The following is a 13,050-nucleotide window of genomic DNA, read 5'->3' on the forward strand; positions in this document are numbered from 1 at the left end:
TTCTCTTGCTTTTAACTTTGACATCTTCCAGAAGTTTCTCTGCACAAAAGCAGCCCCGTGGTGGCTGTAATTTCCATGTCACGTCTCTGCACACAGCACACTCCACCCCCTTCAACTTGCTCCCCCACAAGCACCTTCTCCTGCCCACCACACAGAAACAGCTTCTCCCTGGTTACAGCCTTCTGCCCTCCACCCCTTCACCAGAGGAGCGCAAGTGAAATGGGAAATTGACAGAGGGAGGGAATGGGGGCAACTTCAGCTAAAACCCAGGCTTTGGCTGAAACTTCTGTTTCCTAGTGAGCCCGGTGGTGATCCACGTTGCTACGGCAACAACCCCAGCTGTGGCCCAAAGCCCCAGCCCTGGATCCCTCCCCACCAACAGTGAGCCACTTACTGTGATGGTGTTTTCCTTGCTCTGTTTCTTGCCTGGCGATGAGGATCCCAGGTTCTGGGGAGAGAGGTGAGATCCATCATCAAAGCTGTTCTCCATGTTGGACATTTTTTTCCCCATCCCCGTTCCCCAGGTGGGTGGAGGGATTGGTTAAGAACCCTGAGCTGAGGAAGTTCAGGGGTGTCAGCCTGTCGTTAACTCCTGAGTCACCATATTCTGGGTTGAGGCAGGCAATAGCATCTTAGAGCCCAAGCTGCTCCAGAGTGCTCAGGCTCCAAGCAAAGTGGAGGAAGGCTGAGCTCAGACTCCAGGGAGCCACAGCAAACCAGGTCTCCCTTCCTCTCCTTTCCAACTGGGATTTGGAGAGTTAACCCCTCCACTGCCCTCTGCTGGTAACCAGACCACGTTGCCAAAGCATAGGAGTGAAATGACAGGGGAGCAGAGAGTTAAGGCAGATTGTAGGCCACCCCCCCACCCCCAACCCCAGGCACAGAGGACTCAGCACATGACATAGTATTCTGAATCCCACCCCCCCAGTCTGTAATGTCAAACTGGCGAATTCGTGGAATGAACGCGGGCTCTGCTCAGCCACCTTGGTAATATGCCATGATGCCAGTGCCTGGGAGCCACGGTGACTTCCTATAAGCAGAGCATCTTTCCAGAGGGCCTTTTTATATTGTCCTCACTGTCATCAAGAAAACCAGAGTCCTAACTACCCATACTCCCATAGGTGATGGCCAGAGTCCCATGATTGTGTTGGTGGAGATGGCCAAGAACGGCCAGCTTAAAAAAAAAAAAAAAAAAAGCCACATTTAATTCGAGAAACTATTCAGTCCTGAGACTTTAGAAGTTCATCTCTGCAACTTCTCAGACAGAACTCTGAGTGGTCACTTGTCCTGGGTCCCATGATGCCCTTGAAAACAGCTCCCTTGAGGCACCATGGATGACTACTCCGTGTGTTCTGGGGTTGGCATGGGTCCAACGGTATGAAGGGCTTTACCAGTGAGCTTCAGGGAAGCAAGATGATTTCACCCACCCTCAAGCCACATAGCCCCGAACCCTGGCAAGGTGAACACCTGGGGATGGGTGGTTCTTACTTCAGGAAGCCATCAGCAAGCCAGGCCAAATGGAGCTCCTCATAGACCCTTCCCATGTACAGACTTCCTGCCTTGATCTGACCAATAAAGAACCTGTCCATAGAAAAATTCCATCGGCAGATCTCTTAGTGAAAAGCAGTCTTAAGGAGCATCCATTTGATGGATCACTAACTTTGAGATGAAGGCCGTGGAACTGACTTCTTGAAACCTCAGGTTTTCCATCTCTGAAATGGACTGTTCTCACACTTCTCTAGCCAGTCCCAGTCCTGAGTGGCTAGAGACCTCACCGGAGACACATTGACCTGACCAGCTTTCGGTCACTTTATCCAGTCACCTGTGCTTGCAGCAACTCCTCTGCCCCTCGCCCCCCGACATGCTATGAGTGGAAGTCAAGCTTGTGGTCAATGATATCTTCTACAGTATTGTTAATCCATCGCTGTATCCAGTTGGACTGACTTGTACTCTTCCAAGCTACCATTGCCCTTCTGGGACATTCACTGTAAGTGCCCAATGCAGAAGACAAGCAGAAAGCCCTGGGTGGCAGTTATCAAGAATGAGCGGGGACAACAGTCTCTCTGTGGTTCTTCCAAACAGAGACACTGACCAAGCCCATACCTGCTAAGAAATGGGCAGGCCTACCTCAGGGCTAGATTCTCTTCTTTGCAAGTCTCCCTGTCAGGGACCAATATTTCATTGTTCCTGTCCTTGTGTGCCTACTGTAGCCCAGGATTGATGGTGGGCAGTAAAGGGACCAGTGACCTTGGCCATAGTTTGTATATTGCTGCTGTTGCTATTGTAGGTGTGAAGAACCAGGAGACAAGAAGCGCTACAGGAGTCACCCTCTGATGGGGGGCGGGGGGATTCGTTTGTTAATCTTCACTGAAAGGAATGCAGGTTCCTAGAAACACAGCTAATTCCAAAGACGGTGTCAGAGTACTTTCTGTGCCAGCAAGTGCGAGAGAGCTCAAATACTGATGGAAACATAACAAAAGGTCAAAGGAACTGGTCAAAGGAACTGGTCTAAGATGACCCCCCTCACCCCCAGGTCTCATTGGAAACCACCTGAGCTCATAGGAATAATGACCACAAGGGAGTCACTTCACAGTGGGCAGAGGGAACATGCCATTCCAGGAGAATACCCATGAAAATCTATAGAGTTCACCACTTGGAAATCCCAGTGTCAAACTGTGATTTCGACTGTGATACTCAAGGCACAGAGTGATTACTGTCAGGAGGCAGAACAGTCACAGTGTCACACTGGTGTCCCATGGGTTACCCATCAATCAGAAATGGGAAAAAGTGAAATAAATCTAGTAGTTACTACAGTGACCCAGAGCCTCCCCAACAGGGTGCAGATCTGCAAGTGTGAGTCTCCCCAGAGATGCAACAGCCAGCAGCCAGCTCACCCCACACAGAAAACCTGTCAAATCCCAAGCTTAGGTGTGAGCATGAGAAAGCAAACAGACTAAGAATGTAGGTTGGCCTACAAGGCAATGAATGACCTGGAGTCTTCAAAACAAATTAGAAGTCAGTGTGAGGGCAGGCAAAGGAAAAAACCATGGGACATCAGCCTAGACAAAGAGACGGAAGCACACAAGATGACAAAAGCCCTGTCTCGTGGAATACTAGTCAGCAGTAGGAATCAAAGTTGAGCACACTCAACAGAGACATCAAAAACATCCTGAGCGAAAGCAGTCAGCCAGAAGGACCGCATAGAGCTGACCTTCCTGTAGATAAAACGCCATTAAAAAAAGGGGGAGGGGGTTGGAGTCAGAAAATAGGCTAGTAGCAGCCCATGGCATAGGAGATATCAGGAGGGATGCAGATTCTCTACGATCCACTGTGATGCAAGATGGATAGCTATTAGCACTCTAAAAAACAACCAATGATGCTCAGTTGGCACCACCCCCACGTCCCTGTTCCCTCCCTCCCCCTCCCTCTCTTTCCTTCACAGGACTGGGCATTGGTCTCTCCCTTACAACCTACAGAGCTGTAGTCTCAGACTGTATTTTAAATGAAGGAACTACATAATAATTAGTTGCATCTCAACAAATGAGATGAAGAGGTAGACAGACAGACAGACAAAGACGGGGGCAGGCGGGGGAGAGGGGTGGACAGACAGTGACAGAGAGATGGGGCTAAAGAGACAAAGTAATCAACATTTTCATATCAAAAACTCAAATGGCTCTTGGCCTGGGGGGAAAAACAGGTATAAAAGGCATTTTGGTGACCACTGAAGAAAATGGAATGTACATGGTGATATTATTGGGCTTTTGTTTTTCTTGCACGTGGTAATGTTACTCTGATATCTTTCCCATTTGGTTTACAATTAGAAGTACTTACATTTAGAGCAGTAGTTCTCAACCTATGGTCTTATGGTTGAGACAGTGCTTAGTAGCAAGATTACAGATACGAAGTTGCAACAAAAATAAATGTATGTTTGGGGGTTCCCAAGACCATTGGAAATATGTATTTTCCAATGGCCACAACCCATAGGTTTGGAACCACTGATTTAGCCATAAGTCAGGAGTTTTGCTTTATGTACAGGTGAGGAAGTCGAGGCTGGATGAGGCCATTCAGGAGCCAACACTGGCCTACTGCCATCACTCACTGAAATGAGACTCTAGGTCCATGGGTCTCCGTCACAGAAAGTCCCTGACTTTCATAAATTTACAGATTCCTACAACAGACACTTTTACACTTTGCCCTTTGCATATAATTCTGGAGAAGAATTTTTTTTTTTTTTCTGGACCCAGAGCTCACGCCATAACCCAAGCTAGCCTTGAAATAGAGATTCCTCCCTCATCTTCCTGACTTGTGCATTGCTTGCTTGGTTCTTCTCCATTTTGGCTGAACTGCCACCCTGACATCCTGGCATCCTGACTGTACCTCAGCAACTCTGCTGTCACCAAGAACACACACTGCTTGCTAAGCTATGAGCAGCCCCTCTTCTAAGAGTCTTTGTAGCACCCTTTGTAGCATCTCCTGGAACCTATGCCTTTGGTAGGGGGTTTCCTATAGGTATAGGAAAAACCCTCTTTAGTTCACAACACTGTTGGTATAAACCTGGGCTCCTTGTGATGGGCCATGTAGACCCCTCCTGACCCATCTTCTACCCTCCCACACCATGTAAGTCACAGTATGACACATACATGGTGTCTGTGGGTTCTTGGAAAGCTCCACCCTCCTCCTGTCTCTAGGCATCCACATGCTATGCCCTCTGTCTGGAAGAATGCCCGTATCCCCATCTTTTGGTTAACCAACCCTCCGTGTAGTCTTCCTCTCCTTTAGCCTAGCATCTCTTCTTAAACAGCCCATTGCTGATGCCGTCAGTACTACTGGTTTGGCTTTTCATGGTGCACACTTCCTTCTGTTCTTACTACTTACAGAATTAAACAACTGTTTACCCATTGTCCTCCCCAGCTAGGGCTGAGCCTTTTCTTACATCAGAGCCTAGCAAAGACCTAAATGGACAATGGGGCGTGCGTTACTGAAGCCAGGGGCCTGGGGAGGGACTGCAGAGACAGCATCTCAGCTCTTCTTCCACTTAAACTGCATTCTTCAACACACCCTATTAGGTGCCCATGCCCCAAGTGCCCCATTTTCTCCTTTGTGTCCTTTGGGGTAGTCGGGAAGCCAGCATGATGGAAGGATAAATTACAAAAAAGGCCCAAGTAATGGTAGGTAGGAAGAGAAGGCGCAATCTAAGATCTGCTTCCACAAAGGTTGGCAAGCTTATTAGCCTTTGACTCCTGGGTTCCTTCCCAACCAGGAAGGTTCCCTTTATCCAGGACCTCTGATATCTGCAGTACTGAAGCTGTCCACTGGGAGGCACCAGACCACCACCACCTGTGCCCATCCACCCAGCTCTCAAAGACTGGGCAATGGAGAACCCAGGACCCTCAGGAATGATGGGGACATTAGGTGCGCCTGCCCCTTCCTGCTATCCGCATTCTTTCCCATTTGCTGGCTCAAGGAGAGGGAAACCAATAAGCACTCTGCAAATCTGGGCTTGGCCATTGTGGCCTCAAATCCCGCCTGTTTGATAGTTATGTGGTCCTTCATTCACTCACATTTTAATTATTGTTCATAAACACACACATCCTAGAGACCAATCCCCGAGCCTTGAACATAGGTAAATACCACTGAACCACCTCTCAGGCTTGAGATATTATCAAGAGCAACTATGAGTTATCATTGGCAGTCGGGGATGGAGAGCAATCTCCCTGTGTATTGAAGAATGCTGGGTGTGCTTAGGCATTGTCTGGGCCCTGCTGTCTTTTAAAGGAGATTCTCTCAACCTATTCATGGTTAGCTAGTAAAGCACTTTTGGTAATTAGCCTCAGCGGTTCACACACCGGGTTTAAAAAACAGCGGCTTCCTTTGCAAATGTTGTCTTTTCATAGCCTAAAAGAATACTAAAGGACCCACTTTACAGTTCTGGGATGGAGTGGGTAGATGCAGATTTACCTCTTCCGAGTACCACACTGTTTATTTTTGTTTCTTTGAGGAGGTCTTACTTCAGGGTTATCAACCAAAAAGAATATTTTGCTAACCTGCCTGTGTGTTGCAGCCACGGTCTACCAAGCTGGGGCTAAGAGCTGGCCTTCCCTGGAAACCCAGTACCACACATCCCTTATCAACTGTGGTGTGTGTGTGTGTGTGTGTGTGTGTGTGTGTGGTCATTTTTCTCCTCATAAACTCAGCTTTCCTTCTTCTAAATAGGACTGTACACCTTTTATTTACACACACACACACACACACACACACACACTCACACGTACACACAAACGTACATGGATGCTCACACCCATGGATGCTCAACTCCCCCCCCCCCCCCATGAGTACAGGTGTTCATGGAAGTAAGCAAGCAGAGGGTCTCATCTCTTGGAGTTAGGGATTTAGGCTGTTGTGAGCTGCCTGATATGGGTGTTTGGAATTGAACTCACATCCTCTGGAAGAAGAGTATACTCTTAACCCTTGGGCCCTCTCTTCAGCCCTACCATTTGATTTAAGTTAGAAGCATTTTCTGAGTCATTACATTTTCTTCAGGAGGATGCTTTTAATGGCTGTGTAACATCACTGACTGACTAGATGTCCAGCACTGGAAGCCATTTTGCCCGTCCTTTGTTGGATGGTTAGAGTAGTTCAGTATTCTGGAGGCATAAATAATGCTTGTATGAATGACTTCACATATACATCAGAATTCCCAAGCATATTCCAAGAACAGATACAACAGGAGAAATTCCTCTGTCCAAGGCCTACCACGCTCTGATACAATCAGCTTCTGATTCTAAGCTGCCCTGCAGCATGAATGTTTTACATGGTTGAGTGGGAGCTTCACAGTACTTCTGAAGGCCAGGGCAGTCATGTTTCGGTGGGGAGGAAAAAATGGGGAGCTCTTTCCAGTGTCATTCCTCATGGTGCTGGGGGAAGCTGTATGGTTTTGTTGTGGTTCAGTGGTAACTCATGTCTTCAGAAACATGCTCGGGTCAGATGACAAGCCGTTTTCCCTTCTAACACACCAGCCAGCTGGTAGAGGGCTTATTGGTGGCTCAAGAGGACATGGGAAGTCAGGGTTGATTTATGACAAGCATGTGAACAGGGATTTGAGAGAGTCAGACACAGTTCTGTGTAGTGTTAACTAAGCCTGGATCCCCACTCTCTAGACATGCTCTCCAGGAGCAGCACCACGACTGGCATCTGAATGCTGGCTGGGAATGTACACCCTGCTCACATCATATTCTGTATAAGAGGCAGGAGACTTGAAAGACCCATCTCACACCAGGTTTCAAGTTCTCCACCACAGTTTACTGAGCCTGAGTCCAACCAATGCTTAGTCCCCTGAGAGGACAACTTTTAAGTTTCCAAACACAACAGCCTTGGCTGCATTCAAGTGGGTGTCACACCTTAGTTGATGGCACTCACAGAGCACAGGGTCTTTCTCTCAGTGACCACACAGAAGCCAGAGCACACACGGCTATTGTTCCCAGCAATATTAACACTATGATCATCAGTCATCATCACCATCATCAGGTATCCCTGTAGATTGTCAATGTTGATTATAGAGAAAGTATGACAGGGCATGGAGGCTTCCATAAGAAGCTCTTTTTGATACTTTGTGAGGAGACCACCCCACTATACACATGTGCGCTCTCTCTCTCTCTCTCTCTCTCTCTCTCTCTCGCACACACATGTGCATGCACACACACACACACACACACACACACACACACTTAGACACAACTGTCTTGCAAATAAAGAAATTATAGGACACTTCATTGGGTCCACTGTGACCCTTGACTCAATCTGATGAGCTTGCTCTGTGATCCCATGCTCACGAGAATGCTCTTGATACCCATCTCATGATGTCACCCATGTCAGTTGGGATGGTGAACGAGACAGGAGTTTGTCAGTCTTAAAACAGATTCCCAGCTGGGAGTGGTGGTGTGTGCCAGTGATCCCAGCACTTGGGAGCTGGAGGCAGGGGGATCAAAACTGAGGGGCAACCTAGGTCACATAAGATCCTGTCACAAAAATGCTTTTATGCTGGGTTAGATGGTCACATTCCTAAATTCCATTCCAGGTGACTGAGGATGGGCACAGCAGAGGACTTCAAGGACAATGGCTGCCTGGCTCACACGCCTAACCTGACAGGAAACCTGGACACTATTGGATATGTGGGTAGCAGAGTGGATCTCTCTGCCCTGACAACTATAATTAGTATCTCCCCATCCAAATTGCCTTCAATTTCTAGAAAACTGACGAACTGCAATCCTGCAAGCCATCTATTATTAGGAACTGTTAGGACAGCCCAGAGATACTTTCCACTAACAGCAGAAAAAGGCCGTTGCCTCTGACCCCCAAGTATATCTTCCCTGAGCTAGAGTCTCAGCTGCCCCTACCTCCCTTGGCAGCCCCTTACCTGGGAATCACCGGTGGATTTTCGGAGACTCATGTGGGCAGTCTCTGGAGGGTGCGCCGGGGTCCCTGATGCGTGGTATCCATTCACTGTGGGGACAGAGACACAGCTCAGATGCTGCGGGGGCCACAGACAGGCACCCTCGACTTCTGGCCACAGCAGCCCTCTCTCTCCCTCCTCATCCCAGGGTTGCAATTTCATGTGTCAAGGGCCATCTATTGGCATCTGACCTGCAGCTAAGAGCTGGGAATGAAGGGAAACATCCCTGTAATTTCTGCAGCCAGTGTACTGAGCTCTCTGGGGACTGGCTTCCTTCTCAAAAGCATGATCAGCAGAAGCCGGGGTCATCAGAGCCCAGCTGCCATCACAGGTGCTGACGAGGGTCCTGTCTCTTTCTCCTGAGTCAGGTGGCTCCTCCACCATGACCCTATGAGTCTTCTTCCTCTGTCTGGGGGAGTTCTCCACCCCCAGTCTCTGAATGCTGGCCTGTAAGCAAGGGTGAAGATCCATTTTCAAAAATCTCAAGGATCCAAACCAGTTCAGATTTTGGACTCTTCAGAATTTGAGAATGTTTGCACATTCTCATGTCAGCTGTGTGGCCCCCATCTGAAGAGCCAGATGCCAAGACACTTTTCAACTTGACTGGATTTGGAGTTACTAGGACTCAAACTACTGGGCATGACTGAGGATGTTTTCATAGAGGTTTAACTGAAGGAAGTGAAGTATAAGCATGCACAGACTCACTAAAAGACAGGGCCGGCCCTGAAAAGCCTGGTGAGCACCGGCTTCCATCTCCCTCTGCTAGCAACTGCAGACACTGTGACCAGCTACCTCACATGCCCTCACCAAGCCTTCTCTGTCACGATGGATGCATCCTTCCAAATAATAAATCAAAAGAAACCCTTCCCTTCTCATTTGAGTGTGTGTGTGTGTAGTGTGTAGAGTAATGGTGTGTGTGTGTGCTGTGTGTGTGTGGTGTATGCGTGATGTGTGTGTGTGTGTGTGTGGAGTGGTATGTATGTGAGTGTGTGTGTGTGTGGTGTATGTGTTGGGAGAGTGGTGTGTGTGTGTGGAGAGTGGTGTGTGTGTGGTGTGTATATGTGTGAGTGGTGTGTATATATGTTGTATGATATGTATGTGGTATGATGTGTGGGTGTGATGTGGTGTCAAGGTAGTGTGTTGTGTGTGTGTTTGTGTGAGTGTGATAACTGTGTAGTATGTGTGGTATGATATATGGGTATGGGGTAGTGGTGGTAGTGCTGTGTGTGTGTGTTGTGATTCCTAGATCAACCTCTGATATTGTTTCTCAGGGCCCTTTTTATTTTGAGAGAGGGCCTCTCATCAGGACCTGAGGCTCACTGGTTAGGCCAGGCAGATGACCACTGAGACCCAGAGGTCCACTTGTCTCTCTGGCCCCCAGAGCTGGGGTTACAGACACCCATGGCCACATTGGCCTTTTTACGTGGCTATTGGGAACGGAAGTCAGTTCCTCATGACTGCACAGCAAGCACCTTCCCAGGGAAGCCATCTCCCAGCCTCTTAAGTTGCCTTGTCATGTGGTTTTGTCACAGAAAGTAACTAGTACATGCTCCCAAGCCTAAAGCACATAGAGATGTTAGCGTTCAAGTTTTTAAGATTTAGATTTGGAGGAAGTACAGCCAGGTCAGTAGAAAGAGGATGGGATGGATTAGTCATTGTGAAGTTTGGGTCTCCTAATTAATAAATGATAATCAAGTACATGGATTCTTTAATCTTAGTTTTCCCAAAACAAAACCAGGGCCTGCTGGCTCACAACTGTCACTGCAGAGCTCAGGAGGGTGCGGCAGAAAACCTATACACTTAAGGGCTGCCCGGGCTCCAGAGTTTGTTCCAGACCACTGAGATGACTTTTCACTAAGTTTTATCACTGAGATAAAAAAAAAAATAAAAAGGGCCAGACATAATGGCACATGCCTTTAATCTCAGAGCCTGGGAGATAAAGGCAGGTGGATCTCTGTGAGTTCAAGGCCAGCCTATACTACATAGTGAATTCTAATCCAGCCAGGGCTGTAGAGTGAGACCCCATATCAATAAAGCAAAGCAAAATGAAAATAAAACCACAAAAAGGGCTGAGGATGTGGCTTGGTGGTGTCTGTAGCATATTCAAGGGTTTGGGTTCACTCTTTAGAAGCACACATGCACACACACATGCCACAACACAAACACACACCACACACATATCACACATACCACACACAACACATACCACAGATATACCACTCATGCCCCCCTCACCCTGCTCATACACATATGCACACATACCACACACACATATCACTTACACAAAACACCCATCATACACACAAACACACATCACACAAATACACATCACACATACCACATCCACACACACACACCAAACATCCACTACACAACACACACCACAGACATACCACATACAGCACAGATATACCACATACACATAACACACACACAGTGCACACACATGCCACACATAACACACACACATACCACACACTCCACACAAACCCCTCCATACCACACACATCCTACATACACACGTACACAACACACAACACATACAGACACACATACTCTTACACACACATACTCCCACACACATACCACTCACCCTACAAACATACGAGACTTTAAAGCCACACCCCTCTAAAACATGTGTTTCTTAGGGCATACTCATTTACATCCCCACTGTGTACTGATAAGCCTCCTTTCAAGGGCTAGGGGAAACTTCATTGCAACGATTTCCCCTTGCCGAGGCTCCACACACTTGTCACACCCAGCTTCAAGCCTCAGCCCTGCTTCCCATTCTTGACCTCATGGGTTCACACTGTGACTTACACTCTTTCCCAGATCCATGACCTGGAGAAGCTATTTATCGTTGGTGAAAAAAAGTGTGTGTGTATGTGTGTGTATTCCAGATAGTCTCCAAATCTGCTTAGTTAGTATACCCCCAAGGAGGTCATGTGGGTGAAAGATCTGCATCTTTCTAGGACCTAATTAAAAAGGAAAGGGCAAAGCAGAGAGGTAGCTGAGAGATTAAGACACTCTTGCAGAGCACCTGGGTTCAGTTCCTGACCCCTACACACAGGCTTACTTGTAGTTTCTGGGATCTAACGCCCTCTTCTGGCCTCTGTGGGCACCACCACACATGGACTGTACATATGTTCATGTAGGCAGTATACACAATGTAAAGGAACGAGGAGTGAAGGATAGGGAGGGGAGGTTGCTGTTTTTGCTGGACTTTAGCCCCTGAGAACCACCAGCTTGCACCCTCTCTGGAAACTGGAGAGCTAGGCTGTCCTTACGCCCCAGGCTGGTGGAGACTGCCAATGGATATACACACATACAAAGACGTTAGTTGGAGGACCATAGGAAGACATTGGCAGTAACTTTCAACTCATGATTCTTCCAGAAATTTTGTAAGCAGGAAGCAGAAGAGAACACATCTAAAAGTTGTCAGTGCTTACAATAGGCAGGGCATTCCATTTGCACGTAAAATGCACCCACAGGCCCGTGTATTTGAACACTGATCCCTAGCTGTGAACACTGTTTTGGGAAGCCATGAAGCCTTTGGGACATGGGGCCTAGCTGGCAGACACATACCCATCCCAGGGTTGGGGCACAGGGCTTGAGGGATGCCAGCTAGCTGCATTTGTCACTCACACTCCATTTCTAGCTACACTGAGAAGAGGTGAGGAAACCCATTAGCTCCATCCCTCCGCTGTGAGCTCCCCCAGGCCTTCCCTGCCCTGTGGACCATACCCTCTGAGAGATCAAGCCCAAACCAGTACTTCCTAGACACGTTATTTCTGTCAGATCTTCTGCCTTGGTGGCAAGGAAGGTAGTAAGGTGTAGCTCAGAACCCCCAAATTTTGGAGTGTTAAAGATGAAATTACAAGTAATATTGTGTAAAATTACCTGTGGGGTTTTATGTTTACATTTGCATCTCATCCCCCAAATGTCTCCTTATGTATATGTAAATATTCCAAAATCAGAATCACTTCTGGTCCCAATGCATCTTAGCTAAGGGACATGAGGCCCAGAGTGAAGAGTGGCCATGGATAAAGCAAACCATGGGCAATGAGCAGGCAAAGACTATTCTAAGGGGAACCTTTTCATGCTGGAGGATGTAGCCCATCTTCTGCCACTTGCAGTAACAACTGAGGGCCATTTCCAAGCAGGGCAATGCTCAACAGCCCGAGTGGCTGAGCTGCTTCTCAGTCAGTAAGAGCAGCTCAAGGCTCAAAGAAGGCTCAGTAGGCATGTATACACGTGCACGCGCGCGCACGCGCACACACGCACACACACACACACACACACACACACACACACACCAAGATACAAGAAACTGGTAGATAGCAGGCCCCTCTTTCCCTGCTTGGAGAGGAAAGTAGAATGATTCTGCCTAACCAGCTCTCCAGCCACGGTCCTCATTCAACTCTCAGATGGCTGGCCAAATAATCGTACCAACTCAATGAGAGAGGCAGCCAGAGAGGAAACACACAAACTCTAAAAGCATCAGAGACTAAGGAAACCAGCTCAGAGAGGCAAGTGGCTCTGTCAGGAAGGCTATTACGTCAGCCACAGTACACCCACTGCCAAAGTGGGACACCGGAGAA

The 13,050-nt window shown here is 47.9% G+C and overlaps 1 protein-coding gene across 11 annotated transcripts in view; it reads right to left on the reverse strand.

Annotated features, from left to right (window-relative positions):
* Gas7 (growth arrest specific 7) overlaps positions 1 to 13,050 on the reverse strand; it is a 231,955-nt gene that overhangs the window by 35,871 nt on the left and 183,034 nt on the right. For 6 of the 11 annotated variants that reach the window (XM_076936587.1, XM_076936592.1, XM_076936591.1 and 3 more), the window contains exon 4: positions 395 to 448. In XM_076936587.1, the coding sequence (XP_076792702.1) occupies positions 395 to 448 (54 nt within the window). Of the gene's footprint in view, positions 1 to 394; positions 449 to 8,413; positions 8,500 to 13,050 lie in introns of all 11 variants that reach the window. The other 5 variants (XM_034506541.2, XM_034506543.2, XM_076936585.1 and 2 more) reach the window with 1 other exon arrangement.

The sequence above is a fragment of the Arvicanthis niloticus genome, chromosome 6, assembly GCF_011762505.2.
Source record: "Arvicanthis niloticus isolate mArvNil1 chromosome 6, mArvNil1.pat.X, whole genome shotgun sequence".
NCBI lineage: Eukaryota > Metazoa > Chordata > Mammalia > Rodentia > Muridae > Arvicanthis > Arvicanthis niloticus.